Source organism: Pyrus communis, chromosome 1, assembly GCF_041283825.1.
Source record: "Pyrus communis isolate YQ-2024b chromosome 1, ASM4128382v1, whole genome shotgun sequence".
In the NCBI taxonomy this organism is placed as follows: Eukaryota; Viridiplantae; Streptophyta; class Magnoliopsida; order Rosales; family Rosaceae; genus Pyrus; species Pyrus communis.
Genome location: NC_142565.1, coordinates 22,692,343 through 22,715,276, shown reverse-complemented (window position 1 = coordinate 22,715,276; position 22,934 = coordinate 22,692,343). Strand labels below are relative to the sequence as shown.

Here is a 22,934-nt window from a genome sequence, read left to right as displayed (position 1 = left end):
GTTTGTGAAACAGCTTTTCATAGGGAGTTTGTCCATGAAGAATGGGAGTGGGTGTGCGATTAATGAGATAAGCAGAAGTAAGGATAGCATCCCCCCAAAATCTGTTAGGTAAATGAGCTTGAAAAAGCAGTGCACGAGCAACATTAAGCAAATGACGGTGCTTGCGTTCAGCAACACCATTTTGCTGGGGTGTGTGAACACAACTAGTTTGATGAATAATTCCTTGGGATGCATAAAAGGTATCAAGTTTAAACTCGGGGCCATTATCACTGCGAATCATTTTAACGTGAGTGTTAAATTGTGTGGCAACCATATGAATGAAGCGAGTGAGAAGATCCTTTGTATCAGATTTATGTTTCATCAAATAGATCCATGTGCACCTAGTATGATCATCAACAATGGTAAGAAAGTACTTTGCACCAGAAAGAGAAGGTACTTGATAACCACCCCAAATGTCAACATGAATTAATTCAAAACAAGAAGTAGTAGACATGGAACTTAAAGGGAAAGGTAACCTTGTTTGTTTAGCCAAAGGGCAAATTAAACATTGAGTGAGATCACATGTTTTATTGGAGACAAAGGGAAACAACATAGTAACTTTAGGTGATGGATGGCCGAGGCGTTGGTGCCAAAGGTTGGGAGAGATGGTTTGGATGGTATTGCATGTTCCTTTCTTTGGTGAGTCAAGGTAGTAGAGTCCCTCCCGTTCAATTCCCGTCCCAATCATCTTCCCCGATCGTAGGTCCTGGATGACACAAAAATGGTTTAAGAAAAGGGTAATAGCAAATGAATCATAAGCCAATTGACTAATGGATATTAAATTTAACGTAAAGATTGGGACACAAAGAACATTGTCAAGAATAAAATTAGGAGAAAAAATGACTTGGCCAACATGAGTGACCGTGGCAAGGGATCCATTGGGTAATGCAACAGTGTGATTTTGAACAGGCCTAGAGGATGTAAGGGACTCGGGGCTGCAGACTATGTGATCTGTGGCACCACTATCCAAGATCCAAACATTGTGCTTGCCATGACGCATGAATGAAAAGGCCTTACCTGAGAGATCATCGTGGCTGGAAGAATTACCAACATGATTAGCAAAAGAAGATTTGTTTTGATGCAACATTTTAAGGATCTGCTTGCAATCTTCTGGAGAGAACGGGAAGTTGGAGATTTCCTTGTTGGTCACGGCAACGTGATTTCCTTTTGCAGAACGGCTTGGGTCGCTGTCTAGGACTGCTTTTCTTTTGCGGCAATACTCGTACGAATGGCCCTTCCAACCACAGAAAGTACATTTGATGTGTGCCCGACAGTTCTTTGTAGTGTGATTCGTCTTATTGCACTTGTCACATCGCAAACCACCATCCTCAGGTTTAGATTCTCGGCTTCCACCTTTGACAGCGAATACAGCAGCTTCTGGTTGGGCAGTACTTCGTCCACTTGAAACTTCGACTTGCCTTTCATGACGAAGAACAAGTGAGTAAGCCTTGTTAACAGTGGGCAAAGGCTCGAGAAGGAGAGTGTTGCTGCGAACAGTAGAATAAGACTCGTTCAAACCCATGAGAAACTTCATCGTCTTCTGGGTTTCAATGTAGGAGGTGATCTCCTTCTTTGTGTCACAGCCACATGTTGGGATAGAACACAACGCATCTCGTTCGTCCCAAAGGCTTTTTAGTTTGGTGAAGTATGTGCTCACGGTCATAGTACCTTGTACGCAGTCGTGAATCTCGTTTTCGATGTGAAACAGTTGGACAATATTCACATGGGAAAACCTTTCTTGCAGGTCAAGCCACATATGCCGTGCATCCTTGCAGTGTATGACGCTCCCAGAAATTTCTTTGGACATGGAACCGAGCAACCACGTTTTTACCAAGTTGTTGCATCGATTCCATTGTTGTAATTCTTCAAGTTGTTCTTCATGAGGTTTCTTGACCGTTCCATCAACAAACCCTAATTTGTTCTTTACTGTCAAAGCCATGGTCATGGATTGAACCCATGTGCCATAGTTATCCTCCACGAGAGACTGCGGCACAAGTATTGCACCAGGTTGGTCTGAATGATGAAGGAAAAGTGGGTGATTGGGGTGTTCCCACTTTCGATGCGAAGCCATGCCTGACAAGGTTGGCTTTTCTGATGTATCGCCCATAGCGATGGCTGGTAGGGTTTATGTTTGTTGTTTTGCCTTTTATTTTCCCAGATATCGTTCACTCTGGTACCATCATAAGAAGCATAAAATATAGGAATGAATTTCTGTATATTAACATCAACGGGATTTACAGCTTTATATAAAGGCTAACATGACTTGTTTCCTATTCTATTCCCTACAAATAATGCTAACTGATAACCTAATAGGTAAGTAAATATCTATCTACAATATTTGACAAATCAATCTAAGATTCCTTTCTTAACAACGTTTGATTCCTTGCTGGGTTTGAGTTTACAATCAGCTCATTTTTCACTCACTTAATTGTGCGCAAGTTTTTAATCTTAGTATTTCATGTTGTTTTTTTCTTATCACCTAAATATCTCATAATTCTTTTCATTTTGGCTACTTAATGTTTGATCATTACTTAATGCCTTTTTGGGTAGTCTGCGAGATTTGACCGTTTATTGCTTAATCTATGTATTTAATGATTTTTTTAGGGGGTTGAAGAGGAGAAAAAAAGAAAAGAGCGGGGGGGGGGGGGGGGGGGGGGGGTGGTGGGTGGGGGTTCTGATGTATCTTAATATCATGTTGTTGAATGCTAATTAAAGACTGAATTCATCTTTATGATATGTTTGAATTTCTTGATTAAATGAACTTCAGAGTATGTTTTGATGCATTTGGAGGAAAAAAATAAAAAGGAGGGCAGTGAGATTGATTGCGTAATTTGTAATTTGGGTTTAGTGACATAAAAGTGCAATTTCAAAGATCTTAAATTACAGGTTAGTTATTCATTTTTGAAATTCATGTGCAGAGTAATTGATAAATATAATGCTATTTGAAAGCTTTTATTATTGTGATTGTGTTGTGCTTACTGTATTTGCTTAGCTTAATTATAAATTAGGGGTGGTTGAAAATTAGAATTTTATTCATGCATATTTTTTACTTTGTTCCCAGCTATCAATTTGTTGTCTGGGGTTTCAGTTTCATTCATCTTATCATTGCATTTAACTTGGTTTCATTTTTTCAATAGACTACCATTTTTGCCATTGTGCTGTTTGTGCAAAGAAGAGTCTCTCATTACAAGGAACTCAATTCAACAGACCATTTACTACTCTTAAAAACATTATGTGAACTCCAATCTCAAGTCAGTCTTAATTTTCATCTACTTTTTATTTCTTCATGTCTAGGTGATTTACATGGTGAGGCTTGGCTCACTCTCCCACCTCCTTAGTGTAAATAATATTGTTTGGTCCAAAATTAGAAAAATAAAAAAATAATTATACCAATTGCTTTGATACATTGAAAATGCTAATTCTGTGACAAGAAAAAAATCTTATTCCCTGTTTAATAAAACGCTTTAGTAGTTGAAGAAACTCTTTGAAGAGAATGAAGTTACATAATTATTCAAGCAATTTGTAATCCCACTGCAATGTGCGGACATTACTATGTAGTTTGATACTAATTCCAAATTCCATGGTTTACTCAAACTACCAAATGAATCTTACTTGTCAACCTTCATTACACGACTAATGAATTATGCTGATATATATACTATAGTATTTCACAAGCACACACGAAAACTGAATCCAGCTGCATCAGTTCATCAATACACCACTCGGAAATACTAGAAGTCGAAGATATATTATCGTCCACTGGACGTCTGTAGAGTGCTCAACTCCTTACTTTCTATGCTTTTGTCATAATCTAAACTGTTTATAATAGTTTGCACTACTCGTCAAGCTCCACAGCTACTTCTTCCATGGAAGGCCTTTCAGTCCACCTTGACCTCAAACATGTCACGGCAAGCTCGCCCACTATTTTGGCTATCTCAAAAGTAAACTCGCCTTTGATTATTTCACCATCGAGAATTTAGTCCAAGCGACCCTCTTGCACTGAACAAACAAAGACGTTAACTAGGGATCTCTCAGGCCCGTCAAAGGAAACTGCCTCTTGACTTGTTAGTAGCTCTGCTAGAACAACTCCAAAGCTAAAGACGTCACTTTTTTCTGATAGCATGTGTGATTTAAGGTACTTGGGGTCAAAGTATCCCGATTTCCCTGGCAAAGTTGATACTTCATTTTCTTCTTCATGAAGCAATCGTGGAGCTCCAAAACCGGAAACTTTTGCAGTGTAAGTTTCAAGATCTGTTAATATATTCCGTGTCTTCACATCTTGGTGTATGACTGACCAGTAGTGGAAGTATGCTAGAGCTCTTGCAGTTTCTCTTGTTATCTTCATTCGTGATTCCAGCGAAAGTTTAAGTTCCTTTATCTGAATGTGCTGATAAAGAGTCCAGGCATAGGTGCGGTCATAAACCATTATAGGCCATTTTGCCTCTAAAAAACAACCTAACAGCCTCACCACATTTTTGTGTCTGATTTGAGAAAGAACAAATGCTTCCTGAACCAAATGTTGACTCTGGATGAACTGGTCACCAGTAGTACCGTTGCACGTTTTAATGGCGACAGCTCTTCCATGTAATGTTTGCACGTTTTAATGGCGACAGCTCTTCCATGTAATGTTGCTTCGTAAACTGTTCCATAGCCTCCTTCACTTACATAGTTATGACAACTGTAGTTTCTTGTGGTCTCCTTAATTTCCTCTTCAGTAAAGGATTTTACGACTGGCTCGGCAGATGATGCCGCAGACGTTTTACCAACAGGGCTTACATAATTACCCAAAATCTGTAATGAGTCTGCCGTAATTTTTTATGAGATGGCTACGCTCTTCATATCATTGGCTATCAGAAAAAGGGCTTCAACAACACCCATAATTACAATAGGAAACTCAGCTGCTGTAGGTACTGTGTCAGGGAAAGTGCTCAAGAATGGCCAAACCAGAAGTTCTTCTCCATAGAATTCTCCTGCGCCCTTTACCCTTCCTTGATGGCGTATACTTCCTTTCACCATGAAGAACATTTGAATTGGGTCACCCTTTTCAATAATTTTACCGTTAAGATAATACATCATAGGCTGAAGATGGTTACGAATTTCTTCCAACACTGTTTCTTCCAATCATCTATTTAAAATATATTTTGTAAACCACATGATGTGACGATTGATTGTTGAATTCTTTTTTTAATAGTCTCTGCATTTTTCTTAAATAAATCATGACAATAAATAGCGAGCTAATGTCATAATCGTGACATTTTTTGGGTCTCGACTTATTGCAACCCCATCAATATCACCCCATTTCCTGTTTCTACTGCTCACTTTTTTTGGTAGTGTATTTTTATTTTTGTCCTAGTTTTAATTAATTTATATCATTCTTATAACTACAAAAGTGCACATGCTTGAAGTGACACACCCTGACTCGGAATGTCCACTAGGACTTCGAATCGAGCTGTGATCGACACCTGGAAGGTGATGAAGCCATAAGTGTGATAATGTGTACAATGTGAATAAATTTAAACCTAAAAGTACCTATGTACACGAGTGCGCGATGAGCGGGTATGGACCCAGTTCACAGGTGATACAAAACATAAGTGAAGTACAGTGAGGTAAGATAATAATTATATCAACATAAAGAGCCACTTGAACTCGGGAGTGCCACAAATCCTCACCGATATGGAACTTTGCTATTAGAACTTGGAGGGGTGCAAAATAGAAAGTGTGAGTGGGCAAAATAGAGATTTTTAGAATTAGTTCAATTATCAAAGGTAGTAAACCCTCGCCGTAAAACCTGTATAGTTCCAGAAAATCATACTACGTATAAGTATGTAACCAAATGTATTCTAACAGTAAATCCAGAAGTATACCACTACACAACATCTCATTAGCAATATAAATAATCATGTGCTTAATAACCCATACTAACCCGCAAGTCGGAGTCACTTATGGTGACTTGTATTATTGCACTCATATCTCCTTAATCAATGCTAGCACATAAGTCGGAGTCACTTATAGTGACCTGTAAGACTCATCCATATCTCATCAATCAGTGCTATCACATAAGTCGGAGTCACCTATAGTGACCTGTACGACTTATCTATATCTCATATTAGTGCTAGCACATAAGTCGGAGTCACCTATAGTGACCTGTACGACTTATCTATATCTCATCAATCAGTGCTATCACATAAGTCGGAGTCACCTATAGTGACCTATACGACTTATCTATATCTCATCAATAAATGCTAGCACATAAGTCGGAGTCACCTATAGTGACCTGTACGACTTATCCATATCTTACCAATCAGTGTTATCACATAAGTCGGAGTCACTTATAGTGACCTGTACGACTCATCAATCAGTGTTAGCGCATAAGTTGGAGTCACCTATAGTGACCTGTACGACTCATCCATATCTCATCAATCAGTGCTAGCGCATAAGTCGGAGTCACCTATAGTGACTTGTACGACTTATCCATATCTCATCAATCAGTGCTATCACATAAGTCGGAGTCACTTATAGTGACCTGTATGACTCATCCATATCTCATCAATCAATGCTAGCACATAAGTCGGAGTCACCTTTTGTGATATATACGACTTAATCTATAGCTCATCAAACATCCCTACACATGAGTCGGAACCACCTCTAGTGGTCTGTACAACATGACTGGGTGTAAATAAGTACGCTCAAGTGCTACGATCACTGTGCGAATAATTGCGGATCACCTACGAGTCGGAACCACTTATAGTGGTCTGCACAACAAGCCTGTGCACCTACCTTGAGTCCAAGGTGAGCGTAAGGTGCGGGAGGTGAACATCACGTGAATGACTGTGCCCTGGCCACGGGCAGGAGCATTAACGCCGGGGTGTAGGTTTATAAGCTCTCAATGCATCTCAATATAACATGTACAACTCATGGGCAACCTGTACGACAGTGTCGGAGTTGCCTAACATTACAACCTGTACGACAATGTCAGAGTTGCCTAACACATAAATGTAGTCATGCCATAACTCCATCAATTCAACTAATACCATAAACTCACCTGAACTTACCTGGGTGTCCTGTGTTCACCTTTGCACTTCAAAGCATTCACAATAATTATGTGTAGGTAATATACATATGGATATACCATGATGCAATCTAATACTCAACCATGTCATAGCATTTTCAATTATATACATATATATAATATGGCATAAAATGCATAAGCTGTAACGTCCTACTCACGAACTATTTATTTTTGGGGATAATCATTGGTGATAAGCCCAACTAGACACTAGTTTAATTAACTATCATTACTTACGTTTCCTTACTTTAATTTCTTGATTCTTGACACATTGATTTATAACCAACATTTAACCACCAACACATAAGGTTAAATCTCACATTTTACACCAATGTCCCTCACATTGTTCAATTCCCCAAACAAGGCTATTGTCTTAATTATTTAATCTCACTTCTTGTATGGCTGCATCTAACGTCTCGTTAGACTGCCTACGTACCCTAAATAGGGATCTAGTTCATGCATATACTTCTAAACATTCACAGTAATTATATGTAGGTAATATGCATAAATCAACTTAAAAACGTTTGTGGAATTATCAATCATGTGTGTATATATAGTAGAAAGGAAAAGACCCACTCACCTGAGGTCCCTCGCTACGACTCCCTAGCGTGAATATCTAGACATCACGAACCAACGTCACCTAGAACAATTATTAAATCATGTCTCAGAGTTCTTACCGATAGAATACATAATTTACATAAAACACAACACTACGTAATTCAATCCAGAAGATCCGCATCACGGATTTCCGATCTGTTACTTCTAAAGATCCACATTATGTTCTTAGAATAACATCCTAATGTTTCATTACGATCCAATGGTCGGATCTCTGCCAATTGCCAAAACCAATTGGCGATCAACATTTTATTTTATGAACTTACAAATCCACTTCGGGAAGATCCGTATGTAGGATTCCTGATCCGTAAGTTTCTATGGTACTCAAATATTACTTACTATAATGTATTAAGGTTTGGTGACAATCCAACGGTCGGATTGTTGATTCACACTTTTACCAATTAACGTATCGTAGAAAATTTAGGTTCCAACCATCAACCTATGTCATACAATTACCAAAACTAAGCTCAAGGCATCTAATTTAGTCTAAGAGTGACATCGATGGCCCCCTAGCCACGCGCCACTGCATGCGCCGCTGTGGGTGGCGGTCGGCCGCCCCGACTCGCCGGAAAAATTCAACTATTTCCAAAAATTACCAAAATTTACAGGAATGAAGATCTCAATGAGTAGAGTAACCTTCATACCTGTGACCAAATCAATGAGTAGAGTAACTTTCATACTTGTGACCAAGGCCAATTTGGCCGTGAAGAGCTCCAATTTCACTCAAATATGCCGGAAACCCTAGAATGGGTGTTCTTCAATTCAACATCCTCGGTGTTCCAACGTCTTCACCACTGCTTGGGATTTGTTCCTGAGTTTTAGGGGAGTGTTCTAGTGGTGGTAATTGAAGGCAATGGTTTCACAATTGATGGATTTAGAACATGGTTCCTCGCGCCACCCATAGGTGTTTTTCACCAAATTACAATCAAATCCCTTCCAAATTTGGGTGGAAATGGAAGAGGAATGTGACAGCCCGTTTCGAAAATTTTAAAACGTACGCGTGAAAAGACGATTTTGCCCCTATTGTGAATTTTCGTTGTGTGGTTGTTTTTGAGATTGGTGTGGCTGGTTGTAGACCACACACAATTCCACATACTCACCCTCACCATTTCTGCCTTGCACCCCCTTGTCCCGAGCCCTCTCTCTCCCATTTTCCCCCTCCATGTGTACGGACACACTCCAAAACCCTTGTAATCTTCACAGATCGAAGGAACAAAGTATATATCCATGCTCGTGAGGTCCGTAGGAGTTCAACCATACCCATTTCAGGTAAGGATACCTTCGTTTTCACGTCGAACTCGGGATACCCGATTTTTGGTATTGTTCATGCACACGTAAATTCTTATGTTTTTGGGAATTTCAAGCTTGTAGGAAGCTTGGTGAGGTCCTTAGGAGGCTCGGGGTGGTTCGTTTGAAGGTTTTGGACGTCGGGATCGTGAGTTTCGAGGTTGGCCGGAGTTGGGGTTATTTTCCCAGCGAGATTCCGTGTGTTTTAGCACTTGAAATGGTATGGATTTGTTCCTCTCGTTGTAAGCTTCATTTTGGTACCAATTTTGTGAAATTTGGTTGAAAAACGAAGAAGATATCACGATTTGAAAATTTCCTAGTTTTCCGGCACCGGCGACGGCGCCGGAGCCTCGCCGGAGAAGACGACGGAATATTTCGTCAGTTTGGACGGAATATTCCTAACGCCATTGACGGAATCCGTTAAAGTTAACGGAATATTCCTGACGGCGTTAACTAACGCCGTCAGCGTGCCAGGCACATGCCTGCGCGTGGCCGGCGCGTGGGGGGGGGCGTGCTGCGGTGAAATTTTTTTCTAAAAATATGGGGATATTCCTGAGGTTGATTAGATCACGTTGGTGTATTCATACACCCCATTTGAGCATTGTATGGAAGTTATTTCATAAGGTTGGTTATGTGCTTTAAAATTAACGTTTTTATAGTTGTTTTGCATATAGGTGAGACGTATCCCGAGGACGAGCGTGGTCACTCGAGGCAAGGGGGTTACGACCCTTCCACATACCAGTGAGTGGGCTTTTGGTTTTCCGTATATACCTATATACTTATGTTTTTCCCAAAAATTTAATTGAAACGTTTATTCGTTTATATGCCATGCCTATAGTTTGCCGTTGTTTATGCATTGTTAATTGGATATATATATATATATATATATATATATGTATGTTTGGTGCTGCGGACGCACAGGTAAGTGCCAGGTGAGTTATGATTTATGTTTACGTTCAGTAGTGATTTGAGATGCATAGAGAGCTTATAACCTGCACCCCCGGTGTTAGTGCTCCCGCCTAGAGTTGGGCACAGTCCTTCATGTGATGTTCACCTCCCGCACCACACACTCATCTTGGATCCAAGTTAGGTGCACATTCCTTTCATACAGACCACTTTAGGTGGTTCCGACTCGTAGGTGACCCGCGATTATTCGCCCAGCCTTCACGTGATCGTAGCACTTGAGCGTACCTATATTACACCCAGGCTTGTCGTACATACCACTTTAGGTGGTTCCGACTCGTGTGCAGGTATAGTTAGTTAGATGGAGATTTGAGCTCTAGATTCAGCCGTACAGGTCACGTTAGATGACTCCGGCTGACAGATTATGGCATTGACTTGATATTCCTGAGCACTTGCATTCTATTTAGAGACATTTGACTTGGCATATTTCGGAGCATGATTTATATATATATGTATATTCTATTTTTCTGGGAAGTATACAGGTTTTACGGCGAGGGGTTAGAACTTGTTTATGAAATGGTTTTTGAAAAGCTTTGTTTTTGCCCACTCACGCTTTTGTTTTGCGCCCCTCCAGGTTCTAGTTGGCTAGCAAGTTTGGTGGCTTCCCTGAGGATTTCCCCGGCATATCTGACAGACCACCACCAATGTAGGACCACCTTCGGGTGTGCTTTTGTCGTGTCGTTTTCTTCTGGACTGCATTAGGCTTTCATGCTTTGAACTTAGGGTTCACACTTACGCTTGCACTTGTTCGTTATTACCTTGTGTAAAGCTAGTTTTTTTATTTATTCGTACGATTTATTTTATTATTATTTTGTTAGCTTCCGCACTGTGCACATGGTTACGTCACTTCCACGTGACGGCCAGCATGCCCTGATCTCGATCGGGGTGTGTCAGTTTGGTATCAGAGCCTAGGTTTGGCAGTCCTGTACTTTTGTGAGTATTCTAATGATTTTGGTGTCTTCTGTCAGAATTATGCCGCCTCGTCGGGATCCACGTCGCTCTGCTGAGCCTAGTTTCCCCGATATTGTTCAGCTGGGGGAAGCTATTGCTACAACTATTCATTTGGCGATCCGCCCTCCCCAGAGAACTCCTCTGGAGACTATGTATAATTTGAAGTTGGATAAGTTCGAAGGCAACAAGGGTTATGAGGGTGCAGAGCGGTGGCTAGAACATATTGAGAAGACTTTTCATGTTTTGCATAATCAGGGGAATCTTCTTGTCGAGAAGTGGGTAGAGACAACATCGTGGTTTTTGGGTAAGGATTCTGCGTCCTGGTGGGAGCAGGAACTTCGTCGTTTGACTCCAGCTGAGAAGACTGATTGGGATGTATTCCGAGAGTTGTTCAGGAGAAGGTTTGTGCCTCTTGAGTATATTGACCGCAAGAAGCAGGAATTCACTGAGTTGAGACAGGGGAAGTTGACAGCAAATGAGTACTACCGGAGGTTCACAGATTTGTCTCGTTATCATCCAGATGTTGCTGGCAATCCAGCGGAGATGCTTCGTCGTTTCCGTTTAGGCATTAAGAAGAAATGGCGTTCGATGGCGACCACTACCCATTGTGATACCTACCAGGAGTTTTACGAGATTCTGTTGAGAATTGAGGATTCAGAAAATATGCCGAGCGAGAGTGAGGAAGAAGAGAAAGATGGTAATCAGAGGAAGGATGATAACGGTAAAGGTCAGGCGTCGCTTGGACCTCGTAGGACATAGAACTTCAAGAGGGGTGGCACTAGTTCTAACTCTTCTAGCGGTGGTTTTAGCGCCACTGGTCAGGGTCGTAGAGGTAGGTTTGCTGGTGGTGCTAGAGGCCAGAGACAGAGTGATGCTGGTAGAGGTAAGGCCCTAGTTTGCCGTAGGTGCAATAATCGACATTTTGGTGAGTGTAGGCAGGGCAGCAGTGGTTGCTTTACTTGTGGGCAGATGGGACATCGTGCTGCAAATTGTCCCCAGAGTCAGCAGAAGCCGCAGCAGACTTTCTTGCCACCACCTGTACTGATCCAGCAGATTCCGGGTCCAGGTAGTTATGGGCAGATAGGTCGAGGTGGTGCCTATTACTATCAGGGCGATGCTGTTCCTTATGCCCTGGGACAATATCAATATCCCCAGGACCCACATTCTCAGGGTGGTTATCCTCAGTATTCTGGCGGCTATATGCCGTATCCTCCAGCTCCAGCCGGTGGTTCTCAGTGGTTTCAGGGAGGACAGTTTCAGCATGGGGAGATTGCTACTAGTAGTGCGGGGTCTTCGAGGCAGTCTGGTCAGCCCAGTCAGGGGCGTGGTACTCAGAGTCGTGGTGGCCAGACGAGCAGAGGTCGAGGTGGACGACAGCAGACCCAGGGGCGTATTCATAATATTTCTTTGCAAGATGCTCAGAACAATCCAGATTTGATCATGGGTACGTTAAATATCCTTGGTTATTTTGCTAGAGTATTAATTGATTGTGGTGCTACACATTCTGTGATTTCTCATAAATTTGCTCAAGTGACGCAACCTTGCCCCACACCTCTAGGGTATGATTTAGAGTTCGCTATGCCTAGAGGGGAGAGATGTATTGTAGATCGTGTGTACCCAGGATGTCCAGTGATAGTGGAGGATGTTGTTATGCCAGCTGATCTTATCCCGTTGGATATTGTTGACTTTGATGTGATTCTGGGCACGGATTGGTTGCATTTCAATCATGCCAATATTGATTGTTACGGGAAAATAGTTACGTTCCACCGTCCTGGATTACCTGTGGTTACTTTTGTGGGCGAGCAGAGTGGGGTGAGACATGGCGTTATTTCGGCCGTGCGAGCGAAAAGGTTGTTATCTAAAGGTTGCCAGGGGTACTTAGCTCATGTGGTGTTGGATGAGGCTGCTCCTAGTAGAGTAGAGGATGTGAGGGTAGTCAGACATTTTCCCGATGTTTTTCCTGGAGATTTGAGCTCTAGATTCAGCCGTACAGGTCAAGTTAGGTGACTCCGGCTGACAGATTATGGCATTGACTTGATATTCCTGAGCACTTGCATTCTATTTAGAGACATTTGACTTGGCATATTTCGGAGCATGATTTATATATATATGTATATTCTATTTTTCTGGGAAGTATACAGGTTTTACAGCGAGGGGTTATAACTTGTTTATGAAATGGTTTTTGAAAAGCTTTGCTTTTGCCCACTCACGCTTTTGTTTTGCGCCCCTCCAGGTTCTAGTTGGCTAGCAAGTTTGGTGGCTTCCCTGAGGATTTCCCCGGCATATCTGACAGACCACCACCAGTGTAGGACCACCTTCGGGTGTGCTTTTGTCGTGTCGTTTTCTTCTGGACTGCATTAGGCTTTCATGCTCTGAACTTAGGGTTCACACTTACGCTTGCACTTGTTCGTTATTACCTTGTGTAAAGCTAGTTTATTTATTTATTCGTACTATTTATTTTATTAGCTTCCGCACTGTGCACAATGTTACGTCACTTCCACGTGACGGCCAGCATGCCCTGATCTCGATCGGGGTGTGTCAAGGAAAGGACTAGGTAATGATTGGGAGTGGTGCCTTGATCCAATTCGTGGGAAATCCCGTGGAAAACCATCGGAAAATATAGAGAGATGGGTGCACAGGGCACGCGGGTTGGGGAACCCATTTCCTCCTTTCCCCCGTTTCTCCCCCTTCTCCTTTCCCTCCTTTCTTGCTTTCTGATTGGCCAGTCCTTCCTCTCTCCTGTCCTGATTCAGCTAACCTCTCTCTCTCTCTTGCCGGCTGGGCAATTCTACCCTTCCTCTTCCCCTACCGGTTCTCTCTTTTTTTCTTTCTATAATCTTATCATCCACAAAATAATAATAATAATCTCTTCATGCAAAGATATAAAATAGTAATATATATACAAAAAATTTATCGAAAACTTCAGGAATACACTATAGAAATCTTTTGTACGTCTCACTATACGTTGGTCCACGAAAGTCAATACCCTCGTCTCTAAGACCATTTTCATAAAATCACGCTTTTAAAATTTGTAAAAACATAAAATTAGGGACGGGTCATCACATGAAGTTATATAAAAAAATATCTAAGAGCGTATCAAAATGACTCATGAAATCATACTAAAAAAAAAAATGACTCATGAAATCTGCCTTGAAAAGGAAAATTGTTAAAATGACGAAAAATTAAAACTTAATTGTTAAACTTATCAGAAACCCCTCGAATCCCTCATATAGTGCCACCATTTTACCTATATAGACCATCATTTTTTTTAAACTGGTTAGTTCATCGCTTAAATTTTGTAGAACATTAGAATAGTCTATTTCCTTTTAAAGTTTATTGGTGTAAGAGGCTTGGGGAAGTCCACTTGGGATTATTTTCATTGGCTGGCGAATTCTTCTGTTTGACAGCTTCTTTCTCTTTTGTTTGTGTTTTTTTATTCTCTCATGTATGATCCACCTTTTCCTAGGCAAGGGCCGGGGCTAAATGAAGAGCACTTGGGCTATTTTAGCCTAGGCCGGACATGCCTCCCATTAGAACTAATTTTTGTCCTTTTAGGGCTAGACTGTTATATGTGCATGCATGGGATGGGAGCTATACATAAATGCCTCAAATTCTATGTTAAATATTAAAGCCATGGATTCATGGATTTGAAGATTGAAGAAACTTTACCTTCATCAATTTGGTCAATGGCATGTAACTTTTGATCTCGTTTTGAAAATCCAATGGAAGAAGAGAAATGAGATTATGCCAATCAAAATCGAGATTATCCCAATAAACAACCTTGTCTTGTTGAAATTGTTGTTCTACCTTTTCCAAGATCCGTGACTTCATATCCTAATTCAACCTTTCAAGAATCCTATTTTTAGGCATCAACCAATCTATATGTTGCTCCATTTCCTCTTTCATCATTCTTCTGTGTCTGTGCGCCTATGTTCTTGCAATGTCTGATTGCTTGTATATTTATTAATCCACAGCAACAACAAAAGGTTGCTAGAGTTCGTTAGTTCAAGTAAAAGATTCTAATTGTCCATGAGATTTGAACTCAAGATTGTCTCCAACAAAATGTAGGCTTTGATAAGCTAAGCCCGCCAAGTCAAATTTCAAATCGTTCTCTCATCATATCCAATCCGTTACAACTGGATGCTTCTACTCAGTTTGAATCCTTCAAAGATCCTGTGCAGCCTTTAGGCTAGGTTTTACATTTTGGAATTATCACTTGTGTTATAGTTTGTTTAGAAGAGTTTGATAGTATTCCAATCTAAACTCTATATAACATGAAATAGAAGGTTAAATTATCTAGTCGAATTCCAATCAAACTGAGTTTCTTATTGGCTTATTGTCTAACCATTCCAAAATATCCTAGATGATCAACTAAGTAGCTATTCCTTGAATTGTCAGACGATATGAATCTCATATCAGAAAAATTTTGCCTAATAATTTACATAATTCTGGACCCTCACCCTCCTATGGCCAATGGTTTTAATTAAGATGGATGCTCAATTCTAATATGGTATCAAAAGTGGCTATCTACGGGCTATTCATCACTCAATATGTGATGTCTACTCCATACATTAGGCTTAAATGGCCCCACACGTGAAGGGTTGTGTTGAAAGCATGAAAGTCTTGTCTGATAGTTTAAATAAGGGTAATTCTTGGATCTCTCTCGTATCCCAATTATACCATGGATGCTCAATTCTAAGAAGGGAAATGTGCATATGATGAAGAGCTTACACTTTCCAAGTCGCTTGTTTAAGAGCAAGGGCTTCAACACACGAATTGCCTTAACAGATTCAGTTGCCAACGGTATTCTGTCAGGGAAGAAAGTGGAGAATGGCCTGTAGGAGTTGGAGACCCTCTTGTCCCACATTGGTCAACAATATTTTTTCACTAGCCTTTATATAGGCTTATTCCTTTTTCTTAGTAATTAGAACTTGGACCATTTGGAAATGGATTGAAGGAGGCTTATGGTTGTGTGGATTAGGCTTGATTGTAACATCCCACATCGCCCAGGGGTATGATCCTTATATGTATATTCCCATCCTTACCTAGCACGAGGCCTTTTGGGAGCTCAATGGCTTCGGGTTCCATGGGAACTCCGAAGTTAAGCGAGTAGCGCGCGAGAGCATTCCCAGGATGGGTGACCCATCGGGAAGTTCTCGTGTGAGTTTCCAGAAACAAAACCGTGAGGGCGTGGTCGGGGCCCAAAGCGGACAATATCGTGCGACGATGGTAGAGCGGGCCCGGGAAGTGGTCCCCCCGGGCCGAGATGTGACAATTTGGTATCAGAGCCTAACCCTGGTCATGGTGTGCCGACGAAGACGTCGGACCCCTAAGGGGGGTGGATTGTAACATCCCACATCGCCCAGGGGTGTGATCCTTATATGTATATTCCCATCCTTACCTAGCACGAGGCCTTTTGGGAGCTCACTGGCTTCGGGTTCCATGGGAACTCCGAAGTTAAGCGAGTAGCGCGCGAGAGCATTCCCAGGATGGGTGACCCATCGGGAAGTTCTCGTGTGAGTTTCCAGAAACAAAACTGTGAGGGCGTGGTCGGGGCCCAAAGCGGACAATATCGTGCTACGGTGGTAGAGCGGGCTCGGGAAGTCGTCCCCCCGGGCCGGGATGTGACATTGATGATTATACTATAATATTAATATTGATTAATATTAATTAATCAAGAAAAGGGCCTTGGGCCTCGGGGCACTTGGGGCCAAGGAATTAAAATTAATCTGATCAATTAGTTTTAATTTCGAATTAAGTTTTTAATTAAATTAATTAAAAACGTTTTGATTAATAGACACAACTCTTTGGAAAGTGGTGTGTCTCTTTGGAAAGAGTTGTATAGCTTAAGATACATCCAAAAGGTGTTTGAAGAGGTATGAAAGAGCCTATATAACTAGAGTCCTCAGTTCCATCAGAAATCATCTTTTTTCTTCCCCCTTGTCGTCCGTACAAAATTTCCAGAGAGTAAACACACAAAGCAATTCGCTAGAGTTCTATAATCCAGTGCGGGTTGTAGAATTAGGTAGTTGTATCCTGGTCGAGCAGACGTTGTAGAACCACAAGCACATGAGTGGGACGGAAATACTGTTCGAAGGAGATAGCATTTGCGCTAGCCTCTACCTTCAATCATTCAAGTTAGTATCATTTTAATTTTTTGTTACTATAACATAATTGCATTTTGTATTACAAGTATTTTTGAATAATAAAGTCTAAGTATTTCGGTTCTGTATTTCTGTTATTTTATTGTTTCTAAATTGTTCTCCAACATGGCCAACGTAGAAGTTCTTCTCCACATAATTCTCCTGCACCTCGTTTCGAATGATTACTAGATGATCTCTTTTTAATGGATACAAGTCCGTCTACAATGAAGAGCATCTCTTCAAGTGGTTTATCCTTTTGACTAATAAAGCTATTCTCAGTATACCTCACATGCTCAAGTTTCTGATAGATTATTTTCAACACACCTTCATCCCTCCCTTGAAACATTCGCCCCTGGAATTCATGTTGTTAAAATATCATAGAGAAAGCAAGAAAAGTCATAGGAAGAAGTGATTAAATTCTTGTGTAAAACATAAAGAGAAACAATCCTCAAGAATTAATTAAATTCTTATTAAAAAGACAAAGAAATACAATGCTCGTTTTATATGGTTATCAAACCACCCCTAACGTCTTGCCATATATATAACAAGGTGAATAATTGATTAAAGGCTAAATTCACATATAATGAACTTACTTGCTTCAACTTGGCCAAAGGCATAGACTTTTTTATATGGCCTTGAACTTCCGAGGGAAGAAGAGGGAGAACATTATCCATATACTCTTCAAGTGCTTGTTGTACCTTTTCCATAATCTGCAACTTCATATCCTTATTCAACTGGGTGGGAACGCCATTTTTAAATAACCACAATTCTATTTCTGGACTTTTTCTTCCATCTTCCGTTTCATTAGCATCTTGCGTTTGTGATCCTCTCTTCTTGTAGTTTCAAATTGCATATACATATATTCAACAAGAGATTGATAAGAATTAGATTATCATATTGGATAAGAAATTTTTTTCTTTGAAGTTGAATGTCATCAGTATATTGGATTTGGAGTTTAATGTTTTTTCTATATTACGAAAAAGAAACACTACTACCTTAGAAGCTAGTAGGGGTGGTCATTTGTAGAATTATCAGAAAGAGGGATCAAAGACCTGCTACCAACAACACTGATATTGTCCTCAACTTGGTGATTACCACCCGATTCCTAAGTATCTTATTCGACTCTATGTACCTACAAAAGTCTAATATTTTAGTCGAATACAATATCATGATCATAAGTAAGTATCTTATTGTACCTACACAATGAAATTCATATTAATGCACCTAACCAAAGGACCACAATTAAAATCTAACATACATGACGACAAATTACATACGTATTTTTTTCTATTAATACATCCTAAAAAGAGAGTATATCATTTATTTCATCTACTTATAGGATACACGTAGAATAATACATTATGTGGCAAGTGTTCCTCTTAGTAGTAAAAATTTCTTCTGCATGGCATTCAGATTTAGTAATAAAAAAAATAAAAATAAATTCATACTTAGACATATAAGTAGTTCAAGAATACTTCTCATATATCACGTAATTAGAGTGAATTTAATAGATATCAAAATCTTCATGGATCAAGTTTACGTAGTTGGGAGTGATTAATTAGCACTTAAAAATAAGCGTAAGAAAACTTTTTTAAACAAACCTGCAAATTTCCAATGAGATATAAAAACAGGAGCAAGCCAGTTATAGAAATAAAAACCGTATTGAGGTTCTCCCATCCATCTACACTTGGCTCAAGATTTGGACCAAGGGAATTGCAAAAATGAAATTAATGGATAAATATATAAGATAAACAATTTCAAGTTATAAACTTACAAATTTACAACCATTTTTCTAAGGGCTTATTTGGTTCTATGGTTCCTTCTTCCTAAAATTTATCTTTGTCTCTCAACTTGATTTTTAATTTCTATGAGTCCTTCTATTCGACTGTATTTTGTAGAAGCAATGCTTTAGTTTGCCGATGTGATTCATACACTCAACAGAAAGAATTAAATTAAATTGTGAAAAAATTCAGAAACCTTAAGAGGAGCATTAAACCTAAATTTCCCAACAAAGAAAGACAAAAATGTACAAAACTTAAATTTCGTAAACCCCACCAGAAACAGTTCAAGAACTTTTGGAAATAATTGGTTGATCCTACAACACCATATTAAAGCACAATGGCAAATATACCAAAATCGAACGACATTGTGTCTGATGAATTGCCACTGATATTGACAGGGAATAAATCATTTAGAATTGTGGTACTTCTAAAAAAATAGTGATCATGACAATCAAAAATTCTGTTATCACATCCATCATCTTTTCGACATGCAGAATGCCAGCAAATCATTAGTCGTTGAATAGCAAAAAGAATACCACATGGCTCCGAAAACCTAAAACTTATACAAAAAAAGTGAAGCAAATTATGCAGGGTTATTAATATTTAGATTTTATTTTTATTTCAAAATAGTGATTTAACACTCTTTCTAATAAACAAAAGTGAGAAGAATAATAATAATTGACTAGACAAACAAAAATAAATAAGGATACATATTGAAATTTACATGACTAGCAATAATGTACATACAGAAATTGAGTACACCTTTAATCTATATGGGAGTGTGACATCCCGTCCCGAAAATATCGGAAATGTGCTTAGGAAATGACCTTTTTACCCCTAGTTGGTTTTCGTATTATTGTTTTTGGTTACTTTGTGTGGTGTTGGCAAGCTTTGGGGCCACACACACACACCTGCACATACACTGTCTCTCTTCACCCTCTCTCTGTCTCTGTCCCGTGTCTCTCTCTCTCTCCCTTTCTTCTTCTTCTTCTTCCAAAAACGTACGGACCAACACACATACCCCTCAAACTGTGGTGGATCGAGGAAACCAAGGACACATTTGAGCTCGTGAGGTCGAGGGGAACACAACCGTAGCATTTTCAGCTTGTAGATGTGTTGGTGAGGTCCCAAGGAGCCTCGGAGTGCTTCGTTGGACAAAATTGGACGTCGGGATCGTCCTGCTCGAAGTTGGCCGGTTTTGGAGAATTTGCACAGTTGTTTCGCATCTAGGTGACACGTACCCAGAGGACGAGCGTGCACACGCGAGACAGGGGGGCTACGACCCTTCTACATACCAGTGAGTGGGCTTTTGTTTTCCGTATATACCTATATACACTTATATTCCCAGAAATTGAATTAAAAAGGGTTATTTGCCTTATGCCATGCACTTTATTGTTTATCGTTTATGCATCTTTGCATGCATTATTTGTGGCATACATATACATATGCATATGTCATATATATTTATATGTGGGTGCTGTGGAGGCATAGGTAAGTGCCAGGTAAGCGTTAATTAACGATTGCATTACATAGTGTTTAGAGATGCTTAGAGAGCTCATAACCTGCACCCCCGGTGTTAGTGCTCCCGCCCAGAGTAGGGCACAGTCCTTCACGTGTTGTTCACCTCCCGCACCACACGCTCAGCTTGGATCCAAGCTAGGTGCATAGGCCTGTCGTACAGACCACATTAGGTGGTTCCGACTCGTAGGTGACCCGCGATTATTCGCACAGCCTTCACGTGATCGTAGCACTAGAGCGTATATATGTATTACACCCAGGCCTGTCGTACAGACCACCTAGAGTGGTTCCGACTCGTGGGCAGGATCAGTTGTTGAGTTTAAGATTGAGCTCTATATGCAGCCGTACAGGTCACGTTAGGTGACTCCGGCTGCCAGATGTTATGTTATTGATATGATTCATACCTGAGCACATACATTTCATTACGAGGTTTTGACATGGCATATCTTGAGCATGATTGGCATACCCTTGAGCATGTTGGGCATATCTATACATACGTACATATGTTTATTTCCTGGGAAGTATACAGGTTTTACGGTGAGGGGTTAGAATGTATTTTATGAAATGGTTTTCAAAGAGCTTTGTTTTTGCCCACTCACGCTTTTGTTTTGCGCCCCTCCAGGTTCTAGTTGCTTAGCCGTTGCGGTGGTTTCCCTTGAGAGCTTTTCGGCGTTCTGACAGACACTCCCCATTGTAGGGTCGCCTTCGGGCGTACTACTGTTGTTGTTTTATCTGGACTGCTATAGACCTGCTCTGAATTTGTATCGCACTAACTAGCACTCATTCTAGTACTTGTATGCTAGTTTTTAATTATTCGTACTTTTATATTACTACTTATTAGCTTCCGCACGTGCACATGGCTACGTCACCTTTGTGTGACGGCCAGCACGCCCCGATCTCGGTCGGGGTGTGTCAGGGAGTCTCTCTAATTTCTTCTCTAAGAGTCCTTTTAAGTTCCTTAAACAAGAAGTAGTTGCAAAGAACTCGTGGCACATATTGCAATAGAGCAAAAACGCTCATAGGAACCATCCTAGTTGTAGTCAAAGATCTTAAGTCACTCATTTTTTAGAAGAAAATGAGAATTGCTACTTGGATACCATACATTAGTAGTACCATTAATGAAAATCAATGGATGAATAACAATATTGTCTAGATGACACACCCCGATCCAAAAATTGAGGCATGATGGCCGTCACGTGAGGGTGACGTAGTCAAGTGCGCAATGCGGAAGTAAAAGAGTGAAAATATGAGAAAAATAAAGTCGACAAGATAATTTACAATAAAAAGATCAGTGAGTGATAGCGACAAACATGGAAGGAGAAATGCAAAGTAAAAGTTCAAGTATCCTAGGTGCAGTCCAGAATAAACAATACTACACAAGCGTTAACTAGAAAGTCCTACATGGAGGTTGCTTTGTCAAAAATGCCTCGATGCCTCTTTCATCACCCACGTCCTCGCTACCTAAAACCTGGAGGGGCACAAAACAGAAAACGTGAGTGGGCAAAAAAAAAGTTTGTTTTTCAAACCATTTCTATATCAAGTAATAACCTTTTTCTGTAAAATCTGTATACTTTCCAAAAAATATTATACGTACTCGTATATCAAATCATGATAAAACGATAAAGCTCAAATATGCCATGCCAGAATATCCAAACAAATAGTATAAGCATCAAGCAGGTGAGATAAAACAATCGTAATATGCCAGTAATATCAGTACGTCAGCCGGAGTCACCTAAAGTGACCTGTACGGCTGAAACTATAGCTCCTCAATCACTATCCTACACACAAGTCAGAACCACCTAAAGTGTATGTACGACAGGCTGGTGTATATAAATACGCTCAGTGCTACGATCACGTGAAGCCTGTGCGATGTATCGCGAGTCACCTACGAGTCAGAACCACCTATAGTGATCTGTACGATAGGCTAGCACCTGCCTTGGATCCAAGGTGAGCGTACGGTACGGGAGGTGAACGACCACGTGAAGGCTAGGCCCTACTTTGGCAGAGCACAATCACCGAGGTGCAAGAATATAAGCTATAACTCAATCTCATCAACACCACATCTATCACTAATAAACATACTCACCTAACTTACCTGAGCGTCTGTGGCACCAAAGCATAACCAACACAATCACAATAATAATATCGACGATATTCGACATGGCATTTCAATTATAAAACCATTAAAACGTAATTTCTGGAAAGATACCAATCAATATATATATATATATATATATATATATATATATACTGAAAACAAAAGCCCACTCACTGATACGTAGAAGGATTGTAAGCAAAGGTTCGAGAAAACTCTTTGCTTTTATGTAACCAATTTCATGGGTTGCGTAGCAAGTATCATAACACTTTAGGAATTAGTGTATATCTAAATGATCATTTCGAGCTTGGCAGAGGTGAAGCTTACTGACTGCGTAGGATGTTGGTAGTGGATAAAGCTTCATATATGCATGCTAACTTGTTTAACCTTTTACAAAAAATGTGTGGTTGTATAAGTTTAGAGGGGCTTACTGCTTGAAAGGCAAGCCGTAGGCAGTCTTCTGGAAACCGTAGGCT

General features: G+C 40.3%; 1 protein-coding gene and 2 pseudogenes across 1 annotated transcript; all 3 read right to left on the bottom strand.

The window, feature by feature from the left end:
* Positions 1-707: 707 nt before the first annotated feature.
* LOC137708961 (uncharacterized) lies at positions 708-2,146 on the bottom strand. The gene is made up of 2 exons (XM_068448118.2): positions 1,057-2,146; positions 708-745 (listed from the first exon to the last, which is right to left on the bottom strand). The coding sequence occupies exons 1-2, from the start codon at positions 2,144-2,146 to the stop codon at positions 708-710; spliced, it is 1,128 nt and encodes a 375-aa protein (XP_068304219.2).
* Positions 2,147-3,874: 1,728 nt separating this feature from the next.
* Positions 3,875-5,112, bottom strand: LOC148699371 (wall-associated receptor kinase 5-like; annotated as a pseudogene).
* Positions 5,113-17,173: 12,061 nt separating this feature from the next.
* LOC148699370 (cyclic nucleotide-gated ion channel 1-like) lies at positions 17,174-19,905 on the bottom strand (annotated as a pseudogene).
* Between the last annotated feature and the right edge of the window lie 3,029 nt (positions 19,906-22,934).

Coding starts and splice junctions, on each gene's coding strand:
- LOC137708961 (XM_068448118.2), bottom strand. CDS start 2,146: ATGGGCGATACATCAGAAAAGCCAACCTTGTCAGGCATGGCTTCGCAT. Junction 746..1,056: donor CAGCCACGATGATCTCTCAG/GTAAGGCCTTTT, acceptor TGTGTCATCCAG/GACCTACGATCGGGGAAGAT.